General features: G+C 45.1%; 1 protein-coding gene across 5 annotated transcripts in view; it reads right to left on the bottom strand.

Annotated features, from left to right (window-relative positions):
• TRIM2 (tripartite motif containing 2) overlaps positions 1–22,653 on the bottom strand; it is a 124,859-nt gene that overhangs the window by 65,012 nt on the left and 37,194 nt on the right. Inside the window, exon 1 of one of the 5 annotated variants that reach the window (XM_036311807.1) lies at positions 13,611–13,856. The exons of 3 other annotated variants lie outside the window; for them this stretch is intronic. Coding sequence is in view for 1 of the 2 variants with exons in the window: in XM_036311804.1 (XP_036167697.1) it covers positions 13,631–13,675 (45 nt within the window). In the remaining variant the exon portion in view is untranslated. Of the gene's footprint in view, positions 1–13,610; positions 13,857–22,653 lie in introns of those variants that run through there. One more of the 5 variants, XM_036311804.1, reaches the window with a different exon arrangement.

Genomic DNA, 22,653 nt, shown 5'->3' with positions numbered 1-22,653 from the left:
GGGGGCTCTCCTCTGGGAACAGAGCCCGGACACAGATGTGTACACATCGTCTGAGTCACAGATAACCTGCCAGCTCCCTTCAGAATTGCCTCTGTTTTAACTGCTATCTGATGAAGAAAGCAAGCAAAAACCTCTTTAGAAGAGGAAAAGTGAGGAACTGGGATCTGGCAAGGAACCCTGGAGAGGATGTCCCCACCGAACCCAATGCTCCTTCCCTACCCATCAAGTAGCACAAGCCCAAGGCCAAAGAACCTGGCCTTTTCTTTTGTCTTTACCCCACCATGTGCTGTGGCATTGGTGCCTCTAAAGCAGGGGTGGGGAACATCCGGCCTGTGGGCCATATAAGGCCCGAGAGATCATTTGGTCTGGCCCTGCCAAGACATTAGGGGTGAATTAATTAAATGGTTGACCAAATATAGCAGCTAATTTTTAAGTTGAGAATTTTGTATGGCCCTCGAATGATGTTATAAATATCCAAATGGCCCTTGGCAGAGAAAAGGTTCCCTGCCCCTGCTCTAAAGGGGTCAGAGCCACGCCTGTGTCAAGTGGCTCTCCAATCTCAGACCAAGACCGTGGGCATTAACTCCATCACTTTCCAATCCCACAGTGGGGCTCCGTTCTTGCCCACAGCCCCAGGTCTGGCTCCTCACCCACCCCCTGCTTGCACTGGCAGGACCTCTCCACCAGTTACTGGGAGCAGGAAGGCACAAGACCCTCCATCCTTTCATAGAGTCAGAGGCATTTAAAGTTGGAAAGAACCATAGAGATGATACAGCCCATGGTTTTAAAGCCACAAAAAACTTTCTCTGAAGAACTGGTCCCAGTCCCGGGGGCCCTGCCAACAAGGTCAGCTCACAGGTTGGCAGGGTCCCTGAGGCATTTCTTCAGAATACCTGGAGCTCGGTGGCCATATCCAGTCCGATCGCCATCATATAAACCAGTGGTTCTCAACCTTCCTAATGCAGCGGCCCTTTAATACAGTTCCTCATGTTGTGGTGACCCCCAACCATAAAATTATTTTCGTTGCTACTTCATAACTGTAATTTTGCTTCTGTTATGAATCGTCATGTAAATATCTGATATGCAGGATGTATTTTCATTGTTACAAATTGAACATAATTAAAGCATAGTGATTAATCACAAAAACAATATGTAATTACATATGTGTTTTCTGGTGGTCTTAGGCGGCCCCTGTGAAAGGGTCGTTCGACCCCCAAAGGGGTTGTGACCCACAGGTTGGTGACCCACAGGTTGAGAACCGCTGATATAGACAAGGAAACAGGTCTGGGGAGAGGGCGTGACTCCCCCCACGCCATCCAACTAGCAAGTGGCAAAGAGTCTGACGCAGAACTCAGGCCTGGGTGCATGCCTCTCTCCATCTGCCGCCCTGCCCTCTCTTTACACGCAGACCTAGGAGTGGACATCGGTGCAGGCTGCCCGGTTACAGGATAAGGATGGAAGTTTTGTGGAGATTGTTCCGTAACAGAATCGATTAGAAATACAACAAGCACAGGTTTTGCCAAGTGAGAATGAAAATACTATATTTGCAGAATAACAAACAGCTCTCATAGTAGAGCTTGAAGAGTTAATGGCTTCGAGTTGAGGAACATGCAAACTGGGCAGTCAAAGAGCAGGAGTTCCCAAGATGACTGAGAAACAGGAAGCCACGCCAGGGATGAGGACAGTAAAAGGTTAAAACTTGGCCCGTCCACATGGCCGAGGGCAGGGAAAAAATAAACCACGACATCCTGTTAGAAGGGGATTCACAGAGAAGGCAGACTCCTGGGACTGGAAAGAAAAAAAAAGAGACAAGACATACCCAGTGGTTGGCAAACTGCTGCTCGCGAGCCACATGCGGCTCTTTGGCCCCATTGAGTGTGGCTCTTCCTAGGCCTTAGGAGTACCCTAATTAAGTTAATAACAATGTACCTACCTACATAGTTTAAGTTTAAAAAATCTGTCTCTCAAAAGAAATTTCAATCGTTGTACTGTTGATATTTGGCTCTGTTGACTAATGAGTTTGCCGGCCACTGTATAACTACTAGATGGAGGCTAAGTACTGTACCGACTTTGTATAGTTAAGAAGCTGTGTATCTTCAGAATGACCTTAATAATAAAAATCTGACACTAAAACAAACGCAGAAGAGTGGACAGTAAATCATTAGCAGTTAGCCTTTTAAACTAGTCAAATTTGACAACAGGCCAAAGTGAGAAAAGCACAGAGATTTATTCAAGACCTGTGCTGCTGGCAGGGTTGGCTGGCTGGCACGGTGGGGTCCCTTCTCTTTCATGCTCCCTGAAGGGCCTGGGTAGAAAAGCCATTCTATTTTTAAAAAGCTACTAACACATGTGTGTTTGTCCCCAAGAAGTGGGAGAACCCAGTCTTAATAGACTTGTCCAAAAAGCTTATTCATTATAAAAACAGATGTCGTTTCTAGTTTTCTCTTCCTGCCACCAGCCAGGGCTCTCCGCGCAGCATTCTGGGACCTCCTTACCCAGCCTTCCTGTGGCCTCCGGCTTCAGTTCTTGCCTCCATCATCCATTCTGTCTCTCTGTTTCTGGATTTTCATGTATCAGTCAACCCATTACTGCATTCTGAGATCTTAAATCCAGAGAAAGAGGTGGCCTCTCCTTAGTAAATAGCAAAATTACTGGGTCTTCATGAGGGAGGGGTAAGCTCCTCACTGGGCACTTGGCTCCCAAGGTCACACTGCAAATGTTACAATCCCTAAGGATTTATCTATTTGCTTGCTTGGTTAGAGCTGCCTCCCCCACCAACCGGTAAACGCCACAGTGTTTTAGCTAATAGGAGGATGGTGGGGAAAGTGTCAGGGAAAGGGAGGAAGGAGAGAGGGTGATAATCACAGGACAGTAGGATTAAGAAAAGGGTAAGGGGGGCTTTTATTTTAAAGTCATGTTTTTAAAAAATATATAGCTTACATATAGTAAAATTTGCTCTGTCTATTGTTCAAGTCCATGAGTTTTGATAAGCATGCAGTCTCGGAACCACTGCCCTCCCCACACAGTCCTTCTGCTAAGGGGCATCCAATCTCCCAGGATGGATTAGAAGTCAGATAGAAGGGAAGCCATGCTAAAGGAGAAAATGATGGAGCCCAAGAGGGAAGGAAGGGTTAGCTGAGGGAGTGAGGCCCTGGAGTGGGCAAGGAGGCAGAGGGCCACTCAGCAGGGGTTCATCCTAGTGAAAAGGAACGTTTCCCCTCTTCCTATGAAGTGGAAGAAAAGATGAATGCATTCAGGGTCTATGATATATTTTGGGAGTGAATTCCTAATGTCCTGCCAGCAAAACCATTTCCTGCTCCGCAAGATGTTAACTGTCATATTCCATAACTCCTGCCTTGGAGGTATTCTTTCCGATTGCAATTACCATCCGCAGGAATCGCATCACAGTGTAGCGCAGGCATGGGGCTGGTTTGTTTTGGGCTGCGTGCCCAAATTCTGCTGCCATGCAATCCGGCAGCAATGCTAGAACTAACGACTTCAAAATTCTCGTGTTAAGTGCATCTGCATCTTTTCCCGCACCAACCAATGGAAAAACCTGGCAGCAAAAATGGCTTAAATCCCCATGAATGCATGTGACAGCTGTAAATGACTCCCTGCTGAAGAGCTAGTCCGTTCTACAGACACGTCCTCGGGGCATGATTTGGCGGAAGAGATTTGCTACTCATCTTGTTATACTTTTCACTGAAAAGCACCTGGAAGCAAAGTTCCCTCCTAACCTGCTGCTCTTTGCAGGAGGATGCTAAACCGTAATTCTAAAACTGTGGGTTCAAGAGTGGATGGGGCATCAGGCTGGGTTTCAATCAGCTTGTTTAAACAATGAAATCAAATAGAACACAGCAGAGGGCTGAGTGTGACCTCATGCAACTTTTGTTTCCTTGAAATATATGCCTGTAAACCACATCGTAACATATATTCGTGCTGTGGATCACAGTCACGGTCACATGTGGGAAATTTGGGTGTAGACGTATGTATATGGATCCTCTATTAATAGTGAGATACCTGAGCAGGGTACTTCTGAATGTCCAGTATCTATTATATATGGTTGTTGAAAAGATTAAAGAGAGAAGTCATGGAAAGCATATGGACTGTGCCTGGTTAACAGTCAATGCTTAGTATTATAATTTCTTTTCCTCTCTAGATCTATATCCAAAATTTCTGTTTCCTAAGACCTTTCTTCTGAGCCCAGAACTGTGAACCCAACAGCCTGCTTGACATCTCCACATGGTTGTTCCACATCATCTTCAGCTCAGCAATCCAACCTTGAATTCAACTCATCACCACCTTCACTCTCCAGTCCTCACCCCTCCCACTGCCACTTCCCGTCCCCAAGTACACAGACCCTTCTGCTGCTCCTCCTGAATTCACTCTCCTATGAGAGGTGCCAGGACCTCATAATGTGATCTTATTAGGAAATGGGTCTTCACAGAGGTAATCAAGTGAAAATGAGGTCATTAGGATGGGCCTTCATACAATCTGACCGGTGTCCTTATGAAGAGGAGAAATTTGGACACCGAGACATGCATAGAAGAAAGACACAGGGAGAGCACCATCGACAAGCCAAAGAGTGCCCAAGGCTAGCAGGAGCTAGGGACAGTCACAGAACAGATTCTCCCTTACAGCCCTCAGAAGGAACCAACCCTGCCCACATACCTGACAGCGCCTCAACATCAGTCCACGTTTCTCGGCCTATCACTAAAGGTCCTGTTTGATTTGGCCCCATCCTCCCTATTGAACCTAATTCCCACAGCTTCTGGGCAGCCCCCTCCAATAACACAGGTCTCCCTGCTAATCCCCATCTGGACGATGGCTCTCCACCTTTTCTTGGGATGTTCCCAACAGCCTATTATGCCCTACCCACTTCTCTCTTCCACCTAAACTTGCACATTCTTTAAGCACAAACTGTAGTCCTTCTTCCTCAGCTATACTGTCCCTGACTTTTTGGCCAATGGTTTTCTCCCTCTTCTCTGAACTGTCATACTTGTCCTCTGTATCATGTAAGTTGACACTTGATTATGTCCTTTTCACATAGTTTCCTCATGTGATATTCTTGGGTCTAGAGTTAAATTTTAAGTAACTAACTTCTATTGCAAACCACTTTTCCAGACACCTTCCTACATTTGTTTTCTCAATAAAACTATTACTGCATGATTTTATCATTTGTTATACAATCAAGTATCATTGAGCATTTTGGTTAAGTGAGAAGGATGCCCTAGGTCAGTGGTCGGCAAACTCATTCGTCAACAGAGCCAAATATCAACAGTACAACGATTGAAATTTCTTTCGAGAGCCAAATTTTTTAAACTTAAACTATATAGGTAGGTAGATTGTTATTAACTTAATTAGGGTACTCCTAAGGCTTAGGGAGAGTCACACTCAAGGGGCCAAAGAGGCGCATGTGGCTCGCGAGCCGCAGTTTGCCGACCACGGCCCTAGGTGCGAGTCCTAAATCTTCTGTTACTGGACAAATCGCTGAACTTCTTGGAGCCTCACTTTCCTTACCTTTAACATGTTATGTCTCAGAGTCATTATAAAGATAAGATGGAATAATTTATGTGGAAGTGATTTTTTTTAAGGTAAAGATTTGCTCAAATGTGAGACTAAATCATTCTATCATCTCAGTGCCAAGTTAGCTCAGCTAGCTAACTGCTACGCTGATGAAATTATGGGCTTGAACCTCATGAGCTGGTTCATCTGGATGCATGCCACAGGGGCCAATAAATTTCATGACTAATAAAGAGTGAGAAGAGGGATGGAGAAAACTGTAAAGCACGTGCTGGTGGGTCAGCAGGGCTATCTTCATGAGTAAAAGATAGAAAGCTTATAGTCACCCCCCGTCTATCTTAAGGCATGCAGTATCCCAGGCTCTCAGAAGAAATAACTGACCGTCCCTGACATAATCAGCTCTAGTGCAATAAATCCACAAGGTAATGCCTAAGTGAAGAGGTTAATGTTTTGTTTTGGGGTTGTTATTTTCTTGTTTGTTTGTTTTTTCTGTAACTGAATTCCAGAAACTGGGTTTCAGACTGAAAGCTAACCAAGAATTGATAAAATATGCCTGCAATACACAGGCAAGTCAACCTCTGTCAACTTAAGACTCTGAATATGGTTCATCCCTTGAGCATCTTGAATTAAGGAAGAGACAAACCCTCGCCCCAATTCTAATGAAGATGAGCTTTAGTAATATACAGAGTCAATATTCACATGCCCAAAACCAACAAGTTTTTTCTGCGAAACCAGCCATATGAATTTAGATTTTTTTTCTATTTAAATGTTTCTATTTTAAAGGGGTTGAATTAACTTTTTCTTTACCTTTGGTATTTGCTCCACAAAACTTATACGCTGGCCAGAGATTTCAAGTGAATCAAGTGGTCATTTTTAAGTTGTAGGTGCAAATACAGCATGCATATTAAGAGTATAATTATTGTAGCAGTCAGGATGTGTAAAATTCAGAAAGCTGGACCGTGGATTTCTAGGGACTGAAAAATAGACCTAGGACATAAGCAGGAGTTCTGAGTGTTCCCATTTGGAATGATGCCCTCCCTCTGGTCTGCTGGTGAACTCCAGTCCCCTTGATCAGCCACCCACAGATACCAGCTGAAGGGCTGAATAATGGAGACTGGAGATTAAACTACTCATAGAGAGAACAGGCAGCACTTCGGGGAATGCATTTATCCAAGGGACTTGAAGAGAAAATGGTTAGGGAAGAAAGTCTAGGAGAAGTAACCTATTTAGTTCTATCTAGATTTGGTTTTAGTACAGAGCATCCTATGTAGATTAAGCCCCAAATATGCCAAGAATATTTTTGTATCATATTACAAATGAAAACCAGCTCCCATGCAGATGGAATTCAGAATTTCATAACCCAACCAATCTGTCTTCCTCCTATTACGGAAACTACTTTAACTATTTAAAGCAAATTCTTCATTATTTCCCATTCTTGATATTGTAAAGGCTTTTTAGAAAGTAATATGAATTTGAGCTGTAATAGATGTTTATTAACCAGTCAGAAACAAAACAAAAAAAGATTTAGAAACTTTGTTTAAGCAAAACAGTGTATGTGGAATACAAGTAAAAGGAAATCCCTGAGAAACCCAGTTTGTTTTCTAGTCATGATGTTGTATTAAAGATGAATAAAAGACAACTTCTTCCATGGGGTCTATAGCTGAAGTGGAGATATTACAGTAAATCTCACAAGAAAAAGAAGCACTTTGCACAGGGCCCCCCATACCCTTCACTCCAACCCCATCCCTTTCCAAGCTCTTAGATCTTGCATGGTTTGGTGGATGGTTTGGCTTTGAATGGGCTTTAGCCTTCAGGCATGAACTGCTTTGTACTTCAGGTCTCTCTACTGAGACATTCAGGGAGGAAGGAAATGAAGGGCCCTCAAAGGGTAATTGATGTTTGATGGCCGAATATAGGGAAAAACAGCAAAGCGATTGCAGTCTGCCTCCACTCACCCTTCCTCTAAACAAATGGCACCCTGTCACATCACTTCATTGTACAACATGACAATGTGACTTCCGTATGACCTGGGGCAAATAGAGCATTTGTCATGTAAGGCTCATTTGTTGCAGAGTGTATGGCACAACAGATGGATGAAGCATCGCTTCTCTGAAATGGAAATAGTTTTGTAAAAAAAGAATTCTTTCTAATGGTACAGGAATCTGGAGACCATGTTCTGTAACCATTGGTGAAATTTGGTTTTGATCAGTGGCTTAATTATTGGCTTAGATATAGAAGAGAAAGACACTGAGTCTTGGCCATTTGTTTTCTGCAGCAATCAAGAAGGCAGCATTCAGCCCATTAGAGTGCCTTTTTATCCACTTTCCTTGGTGACTTCCGATTGGCCATGCTAGAAAGGGGGGATCCAAAATGTGTGCTTACATTTCATGGGAGGTTCACTCTTACAATCTCCTTCTTTGTCTAACATGGCAATTATTTAGCCTTTCACAAGTAGAATCTAAGGAGATTACTACCCACTGAGATAGCCTGTGTGCTGCTAAGGCAAACTGTACCTAACTTGAATTACAAAAATAAAAGGGGGGGGGGTAAGAACTGACCCTGAAGCTTCCCTTCTTTTGATTATCCTGCAAGTTCCTGTCCTTTTCCTTTCCCCTCCTATGCTTCTAGTTCACTATTTTAATTCCCGGCAGAATCGTAACTAAGGCAGTCTGCCCAGCAAATAAGATAGATGGGCCCCTCCCACTAAGTCCCATAGTCAAGGAGATACAGGCAGCTAACAAGATGCAAATCTAATTCAATGTGGCTAATGCCTTTTTTTTTTTTTTATCCCTAGGCAAAGGCCAAGAAAACTCACCCTTCTGGGAGGTTTTATTATATAGCTTTGACTCTATTGTTGAATGTGCAACACTAATTTAAATAAATTGCAAGTAGTCAGAAAAAGAGACAGTTCTTTGTTTAGTCTGAGAGGCTAGGTCCATGATTAAGGAAACCTGATCTCATCCTCTTAATTAAGGCAAAGCTCAAGGATATCTATCATTTACCCTCTGGTCATTTTGGTGCTAGCCCACTTAACTACTGAACACATTATAGGCATAAAGCCAATCAACAAATAGGAGCTTGGGGTTAGGTAGCAAGTGTCACTTCATGCAGGTCATGTTGAAAGAACCAAGAACACCTTTCACTACCAAAGGAAGCAAAGCTCAGGCCAAGGGACCATCTTTTTATATTTTTAAATATATTTTTATTGATTTCAGAGAAAGGAAGGGAGAAGGAGAGAGAAACATCAATGATGAGACAGAATCATTGATCGATCAGCTGCCTCCTGCACACCTCCTCCTGAAGATTGAGCCTCAAACCCAGGCATATGCCCTGATCGGGAATCACACCCTGACCTCCTGATTCATAGGTCAACCACTGGACTCAAGGTACCGTCTTGATTCCCTCAGGAAGCAGGTGTAGCTGGACAAGGGAAGAGGGTCCTACCACAGGGCTTGATCTGGTTTCCCAGGTGAGGAAGTCAGTGAACAGGTGGAAGAAGGATGCTCACTAATGTTTGAAGAGACCACCCCGGCTTGAAAATTCCTTGAAGGCTTATGTTCTGCCTTTTACGCTATTGTACTTTTTCAGATCATAAAGCAGGGCCCTTGAAACATAATATCTGCTCAATAAGTCCTGTTGGCTGGCAGACTCAGCTTGAAAAACATCTTTCCTTTCTTCTACCTGATTGGACAGAACAGGTTAAACACAACTGAGTCTATCTAATCTTTCACATTCTGGGTGTTATGTCAGATCTCTCTTTTCAGTTGTCTTAAACTGAGAGGTTTCATTTTGTTTGCTTTCTGGACCTCAAAGTCACGATCCCTGAAGGTCAGCAACGAGAGGCCCAAAATGCTCGTCCGGATCCTGATGGGAGATACCCAGCTCAGCAAGACATTGCCTCTCAGGATATTTCCGTTGAAACGAATGACTACATTTAAACGAAAAAAGACACCCTTCAATGGCAGGCATTCTGAAACCTGAGCAACACTTACAATAAGGAGATGGTGATTTAAAAGGCTAATCACCTCCCAGAACTGCAGTTGCCTCCAGCACACTTCTACAAATTGCTCTGGATCCAACAGCCTGCACTTCTTAGGCTGAGTCATTGCACTGAATCGGCATCCACAGCTTCTATTGGAGCACATTTACACTGTCATAAATTAATAAAGATGCTGACAGATACGGTATTCTTGTCTGACTCAGGACACATCCTAATCTTCCTGGCCAGCCCTTCTGCCTAAATAAATTTCACCTAGACATCCAGTGTGTTATAAAAAAGAACATAGTGGAAATTCTAGGGTGAGGATATTTCTGTTCAAGGATTAAGATGAGATTCCAAGTCAGGATATGCAAAAATAATCGTTTTCCATAGGAAGGAACCAGTATTAGTTAGACAAAATGTTTGCCAACAAAAGCTCAGTTTCTGAGGTTGAATTTCCACTAAACGCTCAAAAAATACATAAAAGCTGCCTGGCCAGTAAACAGTGACTCAGTGCCCTTGGATTTATTCCCTTTCATTTCCCCTCTACTTACTTATCTCTAAGGTTCCACTTGCCAATTCTTCGAACTCCGAGACCAAATACTATCCATATGAAAGACCATCCTCTTCCAGAGAAGATCATAAGCTAAACACACAGATAATTGGTAGGGGCTCTTTCAGACCTGCCAACTAGCAGGTCAGACTTAAGGTCTAACACATGAGAGTATAAGAAATATGTTGGCGATATAGTATGACAGTAACTCGGCCTTGACTCAAGACTTTTATGATAAGAGCCTCTGAGAGGCTTCTCAACCAGACACTGGGCTGCATTTTCTCATGAAACCCAAAAGGAAAGCCATCATTGTTCCATCTCCATCATTAGCAGCAGCTACAAAAGCATCCTGCCAGCACCTGCCAACATAAACCTTCAGAGCCTGTTCAAATCAAGTGAAAATGCCCTTTGGGAATCTGTAACCCAAGATGGATTTGGTGTAAACCACGAATGGAGAGGTGAGGAAAGAAGAAAGTTGTGAAATGTTTTCTTCCCAGATTTCAGGATTTCAGGATGGCATTTTTAAAGGTTCCTTGTGCATTGTTGGATTACCCTATTGAGTTATCTCTAGTGAACAGGCACATTCGCACCAAGCAGCACTTGGAGAGGTGGTGAGTTACTGCTGCTCAGAGAAGGCCAAATAAACAGATTACTCATGAAACCCAATGTCAATATCCAGTTTTTTTCCAAAGTAGTCAGTGAACAGAAATTCAAAGGGCAGAATTCAACCCAACGGCAGACCAAAGAAAAGGTCAGAGTGTATGCTGCTAATTTTCAAGGAGACTCCCTAACCCATTTATATTCGTACTAGAGGCCCAGTGCACAGATTCATGCATGGGTGGGGTCCCTCAGCCTAGCCTAGACCCTCTCGCAATCCAGTACCCGCTGGGGGATGTAGTAGTGTGTGAAGCGAAGCAGCAGGCAGTCGGGGAGGAGTCCAAGCCCTGACCAGCGCTGTGCTGCTCCCACTCATCCTGACCCCGCTGCGCTTGCCCCCGCCACTCAGGTAGCCACAGAGGTGGGAGAGGCTTGTACTGCCGCAGCTGCGCTCGCCAGCTGTGAGCCCAGAGTCTGGCACCCGAAAGGTCAGCTGAGCAGTGCTCCTGCTGTGGGAGCGTACTGACCACCAGGAGGCAGCTCCTGCGAGAAGCATCTGCCCCCTGGTTGTCAGTACGTGTCATAGCAACTGATCAAACAGTCAACCGGTCGAATGGTAGAAAAGCCAACCGGTCGCTTAGGGTTTTATATATATAGATTTTATAAGAAGATCCTTCTGCTTGTGTTTCAATATGAAGCAGAAAAACAAAAAACAAAAAAAACAAGCTGACCAGACAATCAGGAAACCATGCAAGTCAACATTCAAATGATGATGCAGGAGAAATAGTTCCAGATGTAGGTGCCACATTTAATTTTGAAAGATACAATGGAATTTCCAATAGAGGATTTAATAGACACAGAATTTTCCAGAAAAATAAAGGCATGATTTGGAAAAAAAAAGTTCTGAGAATACGGATAAGGGGACACTGTCCTCTAAACAAACCTTGACACTGAAAAGTACTATTCTAGATTCCACGATCTCAAGTAAAGTCATGGTAGGTACCTCCATGGGATAGTATGGAAAAGGGGCAAAAAAAAAAAAAAAAAGGCTACAGGGAAAAGAATAAGAACTGGTGTTAATCTTCTGTACCCAGGGGGAATTACAGGAGGAACAGATTTGGGGTTCATAGAATGCTTTGAGTCTGACAGGCATTTCATGCTCCAAACCTGCCTGTCTATCCCCCACCCTCTATCTGAGTTGTGAGCACCATGAAGTTTTCAATATGGAGCATGTACTTTTCAGAACACATCTATCAAAAAGAGTCCATATACCAGTCCAGATCGTGACCGAATTATCTCGCCATGAAGACATTTCATTAGCTTAGGTGGCCTACCTTGACTCAGCCAAATCCATATTTAACCAAGGGAGGGGGATGGAAGAAGGAGTTTTTGTTTGTTTTTAAAAATTGATGTTTAATTGCTGTACCTAAATTTGAAGAAGGAAAGGTAATGTTTGTGTGTCACAAAGAATTCAGTGAAATGTTTTGCATCTTTGGTTAATGCTGTGATAGTCAAAGGATTCTAAATCATTCCTGCTCTTGTGTTTCTTACAGTTGAACGGCAGGTACTAGGTCTGCCAAGGATGAAGTCAGGTGGAAATCTGAGACTAGAGGTCAAGTAAAACTGGGAGGCAGCGAACAGAGCACAATGCCTCCTCCCGCCCCTGGGAAAGGAACCCGGAAATGCAGGTTGTCATGCAATAATACCCATAACTATATTCTTATGACACTGAGGTAAAGGTTAATCTCCATTTTTAGAAGAAAATCGGCTATAAGCTATTTACTGAAAAAAGGCATTGGTGTGTATACGGCTGCAGAACCACCACCCTCCCATTCGAAGGACTAACCCAATCTTTGGATGCCTGGAATTCTAAGTGCTCTAAAATTAACTATTAAAAACCCATTTTAACCTAAAGCTGTCTCTGTTCACAAATTCATGCTGATGGTTTTGCAGGGGGTGGGGGTGTGTGTGAAGGGGAGAGGATAGAAGAGGTGAAGAAGGAACCAGTTGCTCTATACTAGAGCCTATAGGGTTGAACTACAGGGGGAACGGATTTGGGGTTCATAGAATGTTTGCGTCTGACAGGCATTTCATTCTCCAAACCTTCCTGCCCACCCCCAGCCCTTTCATGAAGTGTTCAATACGGAGCATGTACTTTTCAGAACACGTCCATCAAAAGGAGTCCTGAAAAGCCTCAAAAACCCACATCCCCCGCCTCCCATAAGCCAGAACTGAGTATGAACTTGGGCAGAGAATGAGAGTTGAGACTAATAGGGAGGAAATCTATTTGAGCAGTTTTTGGGAAATGGCCAAAATTTAAGAAGCGGGAGGGGAGAGGAAATATAGTTTTCAAACATTAAAGCTACTGCTTTAAGATTGAAGAATACCTTTCCCCCCCCTGCCTCCGTGCAAAAGGATGTTAAAAGCGTTACTTCCGAAGCTTTGCGCTACACTATTTAAGGAATGGCAAATGGTTCCCACCCCCGGGGACCTCCGCCGGCCCAGCCTGGGAGCGAGGCAACGTCAAGGTCGAGCCCCACGGACAGTGCCAGCAGCCGCCGCCCCCAGCGCCAGCTCCAGCTCCGGCTCCAGGGTGGCTTCTAATGCCGAGCCGGGAGCCCAGCCAGGATCCCAGCCGGGATCCGGAAGAGTGTCTGCAGGCTTCCCGCACACTCCGTCCGCCCAGACCTCGCCCCGGGCCGGTTCCAGGAGGGCAGGGCCGGCCTGCGGTGCGGCGGCGCTCAGCCTGCACCACCGCCCGAGCCCTGACTTACTGCGAGGCCGCGGCGACTCTGCCCCGGCCGCTGTGGCCCCGCCAGGGCCGGGGTGCTCGCTCACCCCGGGGCAGAGGACCCGGCGCGGGCGCAGCTCCCGCCCGCCGCCTCCTCGCCGCAGCCGCAGCCCGGTCCTGCCGTCCGCGGTGCCTGAAGGCTACGGCCGGCGTTTCCGAGCGCTAACCTGAAGTCGGGACTACACACCAGCGGAGGAAAGCGGCCTCCTGGCTGGGCTCGGAAGGGCCTCATCTCGGAGCCCTGCGTCCCAGACGGGCCTCTGGTTGGTCATCTCCATTCTGCGCTCAGGCCTGGAGCGCAGACATCTGTGCTCCATACGCCGAGAGGCCGAGGCAGGTCCTGGACCGCACGTTGCCGCTCGCGCTCGCTCCAGACCCGGCCCGGCAGCTAATCCCCACGACGCAGGAGAACAACACAACATGCACGTTGGTGCCCAGTTCCAGAAAGATTTCCAGCGCGATGACTCAAGGCTCCCGCGGCCAGCCTCCGGGAAGGGCCAATCGCAGCCCAGGGGCGCAGGGGAAAGGGGGCTTGGCTCCCTTGGCAGGTCGGCTCCCCTGGCTCCCCTAAACTTGCCCTGTAAACACAGATGCAAACTGTCCTTTCAGGGGAAGCGACTGGAGTCTGATGGGGCCCAGAGAGCAGAAAAGGGCAGCCGTCATTACAGGCCGGCTCATTAAAAACCACAACTCCTGAGTGTGAGAGAGGACAACGTCTCCGTCTCCGCGTTTACTTCCATTCTGGCAAACAGTCACCTACAGCACAACCAGCTCTGAAAATGATGTGGCATTTCTATTCCTCAGGGTCTCACTTTTTATGCTAAAATACTCCCCTCCTCTCTCCTCCCCTTCCCTCCCTCCCTCTTTTCTCTCCCTCCCTCCAATGACTTCCTCCCTCCTCTCTTTCCCTCCCTCCTTTCCTTCCTTCCCCCTCCCCCTCCCCTCCTCCCTCCCTCCCTCCCTCCCTCCCTCCCTCCCTCCCTCCCTCCTTCCTTCCTTCCTTCCTTCCTTCCTTCCTTCCTTCCTTCCTTCCTTCCTTCCTTCCTTTCTTCCTTCCTTCCTTCCTTTCCTTCCAGAAACATTTATGACTGACTCCTATATGTTGTAATAGATTGAGAGCAGAAAGTTGGAAAAAACCTGAAGCCTTTACTCTTAAGTGCCTTATTATTGGGGGAGGGTGGTGAGAAGGGGAGAGGAGGACCAACAATTTCAGTGCATTGTGCAATTGCTGTGATAGAGTGTGTGCCCAGAGGGTTACAGGAACATAGAAGCAAGTTTTAAATAATGCTGGAAATCAAGGAAGGCTTCCCAGAGGAGGCTGCATTTGAGTTTTGAAACCTGAGTAGACATCAGATAGAAGAGAGAGAGAGAAAGAGAGAGAGAGAGAGAGAGAGAGAGAGAGAGAGAGAGAGAGAGAGAAAGAAGAGAAAGAGAGGGAGAGAGAAAAAGAAGAGAAGAGAAGAGAAGAGGAGAGAAGAGGAGAGAGGAGAGAGAAGATCTGAACCATTGAATGGCTGCAGAAAGCAGGTGCAAGGAGCAAAGGTGAAAGATGTCTTATAAAGGGTGGCAAGGAGTCAGACCACACAGGTTTTATCTGCTAAGCTCTGGGATTTGACTTTTGTTTGGAAGCTATGGGGACACTCGGAAGGATCTTAAGCAGATGAGTGATTTGATTAAGTCTGTGTTGCAGAAAGATGACTGTGGAAGGCAAATGGAAGGAAGACAGCCTGGGGAGGGAGTGGAGGTGGGGCTGGAATGGACAGGAAAGACTCCAAAGGTGTGAAAGAGGTGGGACCTTTAGGATTTGATGCCTGATAACAGGCAGGCAGCGGAGTGGGGTTGTAGGCTAACACCCAGCTGCTGACGTGGGCAACACTGGGATGGAGGGTACCATTCACCAAGAGAGAAGAATAAAGGAGGACCAGGTGGGACCAGAGAAACGATGGCTTAAGTTTAGACAAGTTGAGCCTGTGATTTTTGTGGGATATTAAATGCGAATGTCCCAGGAGGCCAGTGAGTTGGATCTGTATGGTCTTTGGGGCATTATGGGCTAGCTATACAAGCTAGGCAGTTGCCCACTTAAAAGTAGAAGCAAATACAGGAGTAGAGAAAAACTCACTGAGCTTGCTAGAGCTGTCCTAACAAAGCACCATAACACGAAGTGGCTTGAACAATAGAAATGTATTGGCTCGCAGGTCTGGAGGTTGGATATCCAAGTCTCATGTGTCAGCAGGAGGACCATTCTCCCTCTGCCTGCCGCTGGGGAGAGATCTGTTCTAGCACACTCTCTTAGCTCCTCGTAGTTCCTTGGTTTGTGGCAACATAACCCCGGTCTTCACATGGCGGTCTCCCTGTGTGTCTGTTCAAATTTCCCCTTTTTGTAAGGACATCAATCATACTGGAGTAGGGGCCCATCCTACTGCAGTATGACCTCATTTTAACTAATTCCATCTGCCCTTATTTCCATCTCCTATTAAAATTTCTCTATATCCATATAAGGTCACATTCTAAGGTAGTGGGGGTTAGGACTTCAACATGAATTTGGGGGGTGGGGGACACAAATCAACCATAACATTCACAGACTTGCCCTAACCGGTTTGGCTCAGTGGATAGAGCGTCGGCCTGCGGAATGAAAGGTCCCAGGTTTGATTCCGGTCAAGGGCATGTACCTTGGTTGCAGACACATCCCCAGCAGGGGGTGTGCAGGAGGCAGCTGATCAATGTTTCTCTCTCATTGATGTTTCTAACTCTCTATCCCTCGCCCTTCCTCTCTGTTAAAATTCAATAAAATATATTAAACATACACACACACACACACACAAAACATTCACAGACTTGCTGTCTCTATGGATTTGCTTATTCTGGACACTTCATATGAATAGAATCATACAGTATGGGCCTTTTGTGTCTGGTTTCTTTCATTTAGCATTTTTTTAAGGTTTAACCACATTGTACTATACATAGCATGTATCAGTACTTCATTCGTTTTTATTGCAGAATAATATTTCATTGTACAGATAGACTACATTTTCCATATCCATTTCATCAGTTGATGAGCATATGCACTGTTTTCATTTTGGGGCTAGTATGAATAATGCTCTGAATATTTGTGTACAGTTTTTTGTGTGGACCTATATTTTCATTTCTCTTGGTTACAACCTAGGAGTAGAATTGCTGGGTCATATGGTAATTCTATACTTAACATTTTGAGCAACTGCCAGACTATCTTCCAGAGCAGTTACGTCATTTTATACTGCCACCAGCAATGTCTGAGGGTTCTCATTTCCTAGTGGGTGTGAAGTGGTATTTCATTGTGGTTTTGATTTGCATTTCTCTAATGACTAATGATGTTGAACATCTTTTCATGTGCTTATTGGCCACTTGGGCATCTTCTTTGATGGTGTCATGATAGACTTCAATAAATTCATTTTTAAAAAAATTTATTGATTTTAGACAGGAAGGGGGAGAGAGGGAGAGAGAGAAACATTGATGTGAGAGAGAAACATCTAACAATTGCCTCCCTCATGCACCCCAAACTGAGATCAAATCCACAATTTGGGTATGTGCCCTGAGTAGGAATCGAAACCACCACCTTTTGGTGTATGGGGTGATGCACCAACCAACTGAGCCACACTGGCCAGGGGTTTAATAAATTTCTTTTATGCTCAAACTAACTAGAGTAGCTTCGGTCATCAGTAGCTAAGAACACTGACAGATGCACTGGGTTCTGTTAAATACTATCATTTTAAAATTTTTTTCTATATCAACCTGTCTCATTTCATATCTTTAATTCAATACTAGTGGCTCAGTGCATGGATTCATGCACATTGATAGGAAATTAATTAGAAGAAATATTTTAATATTGCTATTCACCCTTTCTCTATAATAGATGTCAGAGAGGAAAGAAAATTAGTAAAATCTACATATATAAAAGGCTAAGCGACCATCTGATTGTCCAACTCGTAGCTATGACATGCAATGACCACCAGGGGGCAGACACTCTGACCAGTAGCTATGACACTCACTGACCACCAGGGGGCAGATGCTCAACGCAGGAGCTGCCCAGTTGCGGTGACTTAGCAGCAGCAGTTCTCAGGTGATACACCCTGGAACCAGAGAGGAGGAAGCCTGATTCTGGGGTGCGTCACCCAAGAACTGCCCTCTCGCATCCGGGACCCCTCGGGGGATGTCAGAGAGGTGGTTTCAGCCTGATCCCCGCAGGCCAAGCTGAGGGACCCCACCTGCCAGAGGGACCCCACTTACTCCGCAGATACCCTTCGAGCCAAGGCGCCACCCCAGGTGCAGCCAGCTGGGGAGGGACCGTGGGAGGTTGGTTCCAGGATGTGTCCATCCCTTCTTGTGCAGGCCTGCCCCGGCGGCCACCTTCTAATTAATTTCCTTTCAAAGTGCATGAACCCATGCATCGAAGCACTAGTGTGTATGAAAATAATATATAAATTGACTAATAAATAAATAGTAACATGATATAACAAAAACAAGGACATGATATAAAAACAACAAAAAATGCTATAAAACAACCAAAATCACAATCGACAATGACAGATCGAAACACATGCATGTGATTGGTGCCAGCGAGAGCTTTACATGTATCGTGCATGTGCAAGTCAAAGTTTATTTTTAAATTGCCAGTGTGTGTCACATGTACCAGCCGGCTGGTTGGTCAGTTGGATGGTCAGATGGACATACAGTCGGTCACTTAGCCTTTTTTACATATAGACTAGAGGCCTGGTGCACAAAAAGTTGTGCACTTGGGGGGCGGGGGGGGAGGGGGGGGAAGGTCCCTCAGCCCGGCCTGTGCCCCTTGGAGGATGACCACCTGCTGGCTTAGGCCTGCTCCCTGGGGGGTTGGGCCCAAGCTGGCAGTCAGACATCCCTCTGGCAGCCCAGCAGCCCTCAGGGGATGTCCACTTACCAACAGGGAGCAGACCTAAGCTGCAGTTGGACATCCTTAGCACTGTCGTGGAGGCGGGAGAGGCTCCTGCCACCACCGCTGTGCTGGCAGCCATCAGCCTGGCTTGTGGCTGAGCAGAGCTCCCCATGTGGGAACGCACTGACCACCAGAGGACAGCTCCTGAATTGAGCATCTGCCCCCTGGTGGTCAGTGTGTGTCATAGTGACCAGTCATTCCCAGTCGTTCTGCTGTTAAGGTCAATTTGCATATTACCCTTTTATTATAGAGGATAGGGAGCCGGCTGGTTTGTCCTGAAGGGTGTGCCGGATCAGGGTGGGGGTCCTGCTTGGGTGCCTGGCCAGCCTGGGTGAGGGGCTGATGGCTGTTTGCAGGCTGGTCAAGCACCCCCGCCACCCATTGGGGACCTTCACCCCATGGAGGTTTGGCCAGCCTGGGTGAGGGGCTGATGGCTGTTTTCAGGCTGACCACACCCCCTTTAGGGTGGGGGGTCCCCACTGGGGTGCCTGGCCAGTCTGGGTGAGGGGCTAAGGTCCATTTTCAGGCTGGCCAAGCCCCCCGGAGATGGAAGCTCCCAGCCTCTTTTTTTTTTCTTTTTTTTTTTTATTCTGGGATTTATTTACCTTCTATAATTGAAACTTTGTAGCCTTGAGTAGAGCTCAGAGTCAGCCAGGGTGGGTGGGAAGCTTGGCTTCCTCCATCACTGGAGCAACCAAGCCTCCTGCTCGCTCCAGCTGGGTGGCTGCTGTCCGCCATCTTGGTTGGGTTAATTTGCATATAGTCACTCTGATTGGCTGGCGGGTGTGGCTTAAGGTGTAGCGAAGCTACGGTCAATTTGCATGTTTGTCTTTTATTAGTTTAGATTGCTTTAGAATTTTTTTTTCCTAAAGCATTTTCTATCCTATTGGAATTCCATCCACATTTCCTGGATGCAGACACAAAGTATCAAAGGCCACCACTAATGCAATTATGAGCACAGCTACCAGCAGCCCTCCCACTTATTTCCCAACTCTATCCAGTCCTGACCCAGCACCCTGGCCCTCCTGTGCAATGCCCTCCCTCCCTCCAGACTCTTCCCACTCTGCTCCTCCCTTTCCTGTTATACTGCCGGAGCCACGTGGAATCTTATGAATGAGATCAGTGTCCTATTAAATCTTTGGATCATTTTTAATCATCAGTGCCCAGGACAAGGCTTTGCAAAAACTTGGCACACAATAAGTACACATGAAATTGAATTAAATCTTGTGCCCTATTTCTTTCATTTTCGCTTTTATTCTAAAATAGTATTTATGCAGTCATTGATTTTAAACTTTCCCTCAAATGGCCCCGTTTGGAGGATTAGGGCCTGATATTGGTTTGCAGGGCAAACCTATGGTGTTCAATTTGTAACTGAAAGAATGGAATTCTTTGGGGAATTAATCTCTAGGAGGCTGTGAAATGGTGGAAAAGGGTAAAGTTTCACAGGCAAGGTTCTCAGTACACAGAGAGGAGCTAAAGAGCAATATAGGGGCATTAGGAGTCTAAGGGGCATGCATTTTCTGGCAGAGTTTTCTGGTGGGTTAGGCTTCAGGACCACCACTTCTCAGTGCTTTGGGCCTGTTTAGTTTTCGCAGGCTTTCTTATCCCGCCTCCTTGCTGCTGAACCTGTGAGACTTAAACTCTTCAGATTAGGAGCTACACAAAAAGACTCCCCCCCACCCCCCCACCCCCGGAAATAGCTGGAAAGAGCCTACGTTCATTCAGTCACCAACTCGCCCAATGTTTACTGAGCACACACTCTGTAAAAGGCACCACTCTGGACACAAAGAGGAACAAGTTTCCTTTCCTGTGTTAAGGAGCTGGATGACAAATGCAGCCAGGACAAGCACATGAACTATAATCCCAAGTAGAATGGACTTCCAATGAAAGAAGCATAAAAAACTGTCTTGAGGACTCAGGGGGAGAAGAAATTGCCCACTTTTTCAAGTAGTAGAAAAGGCTTTATGGAAAAGATGGAGAAGGAAAGCTAGGCTTTTAGCTTAAAAACTTAGAAACAAACGCATAACTCCTGTTCTCCAGTGGCTCCCAAACTAGTGGGGAAGAAAGTCACACATCCCAGTGGCAGCCATTCAAGACCATGTATGATAAGTTGGACTTGAAAGAGTCGCAGAAAAGTGAGTGATCACTTCTTATGAGACTAACTAGGAAAGACTTTATGGGAGGGTGGACTTGGGCCCTAACAAATGGAAAGGCTTTATTAAAATGCATATTCTAGGTAAAAAGCAATTAAATGCTCTAGAAAAATCTGGAAAACCCAGTAAAGTATAAAGAATAAAACAGAAACCATCTATAGACCCACTGCCTATAGATAAATATATTGCCAGATATATATGTTTAATTAATATTTATGATATAACTAAATGAATAAATGACATCATTTATTGTCTTTATTTTTTTCTCGTGCATATTTTTACTATGCACATAATTTTGAAAACTGCTTTTAAAAATACACCATATGCATTTTTAATCTGTAAAATATTTGAAAACACATTTTAAACAGCTGCAGAACATTCCATTAACTGTATAACATTTATGCAACCAATTTCCATAGTGCTTACATTTATGTTGTTTCTAAATTTCTAATTATTATAAGTAAAACTTAAATGAAATCGCTAAACACAAATCTTTGTCCATATCTCTACAGTCTTAGCATAGATTCCTGTAAAGGAAATGGTCACGTCAAGGTGTGTTAACATTGCTAGGGCTCTCAAGAAGGTAAAACATTGCACAATTACTTTCTAGAGAAGTTGTATCAATTTACATTCCCATTAGCAACATATTTTAAAATATTAACCTGATAAGGAGAAAATAGTAATACTGTTCTTAGGTTTTCTATTTATTTGATCAGTAGTGGTGTGGAACATTTTAAATGATTGTTTCCATGAACATTTCCTTTAAGTTGCTAGTTCACGAACTTTGTCCATTTATCTTTGGGGGACTTGGAGAGAATCTGCAATTCTTTCAGCCAATCTGAGGTCTCCCATAGTTATTACTGTGTAAGCATCCTGCCAGGGTAAGTGTGATCTTATTTTTTTTTTAAGTTACATTATCATTCATTTCTCTCTCTCTCTCTCCTCTCTCTCTCTCTCTCTCTCTCTCTCTCTCTCTCTCTCTCTCTCTCTCTCTCCCTCCCTCCCTCCCACCCTTCCTTTTTTTCTCTTTCTCTTTCTCTCTCCACCTTTCCCTTCTCTCATTCTCTCTCTCTTTCTCTTTGCCACAATATGGCCCCTAAACACAGCCAACTGCTTCATCTGGTGCTCAAAGAAACTGTGGTCTGTTGCAACACTGGAGAGAGAACTGGTTATTAGAATGATTGAAAGACAGTCTTTCCAGATGGTCAAGGGCCATGTGGTCCTGCGACTCTCTTTCTAAGGGCTCTTTCAGAACCTGACCTCCTCCTGTGCTGTACCGTGAAATGCCAGTGTTCCCCTATGGACTCCCTGGGTCTCAGCTGAGGTGCACTTTCCTGCTTTCGTGGGGGCTGTTCCTGCTGAGCCTGGTGTGGCCTTGTCTACACCTTCCCCGGCCCAAACCCGGCCTGTCTCTGACAGGAAGCTCAGAAGGTGGCCGTGGATGGCGGCCCTCTCCCTCTGAAGCCACAGCACTCTGTATTTCCCTTACAGCACTCCCAGTCTCCCAGGAATTGTGGCCATTGGTGCAGGGCACGCCTCCCGCTCATTACTGTAGAACCTCTCTGAGGCGTCTGCATGACTGGGTCTATGTCTTCTTCATGTCTGGATTCCCATAACACAGTTAATAGAAATCCAAAAATGTCTTACAAATTAAAAAATAAAATGTTATTTAATAGAAACACCAGGGGGTGGGGAGAAGCTATTTTGAAAGGGTAAATAAAGTTTAATTTTAATTGTACATCAGTCCCCCATCCACGTTTTTGGTTACCCACAGTCAATCATAGTCCGAAAATATTAAATGGAAAATTTCACCTCACTTCATCTCACCATGTAGGCATTGTATCATCTCATGTTACCACAACACGAAGAGCGAGTACAGTACAATAGATATTTTGAGAGAGAGAGTGCATTCACGTAAGTTTTATTATAGTATATTGTTTCAATTATTCTACTTTATTCTTTGTTATTGTTGTTAATCTCTTACTATGACTAAATTATAAATTAAACTATCATAGGTATGCCTGCATAGGAGAAAGCAGAGTATATGTAGGTTCAGTACTATTCACAGTTTTAGCACCCACTGGGGGTCTTGGAACATACCCCTTGTGG

Source organism: Myotis myotis, unplaced genomic scaffold (assembly GCF_014108235.1).
Source record: "Myotis myotis isolate mMyoMyo1 unplaced genomic scaffold, mMyoMyo1.p scaffold_m19_p_6, whole genome shotgun sequence".
Classification (NCBI taxonomy): domain Eukaryota; kingdom Metazoa; phylum Chordata; class Mammalia; order Chiroptera; family Vespertilionidae; genus Myotis; species Myotis myotis.
The sequence above is the reverse complement of the archived record's forward strand: the minus strand, read 5'-3'. Positions and strand labels throughout refer to the sequence as shown.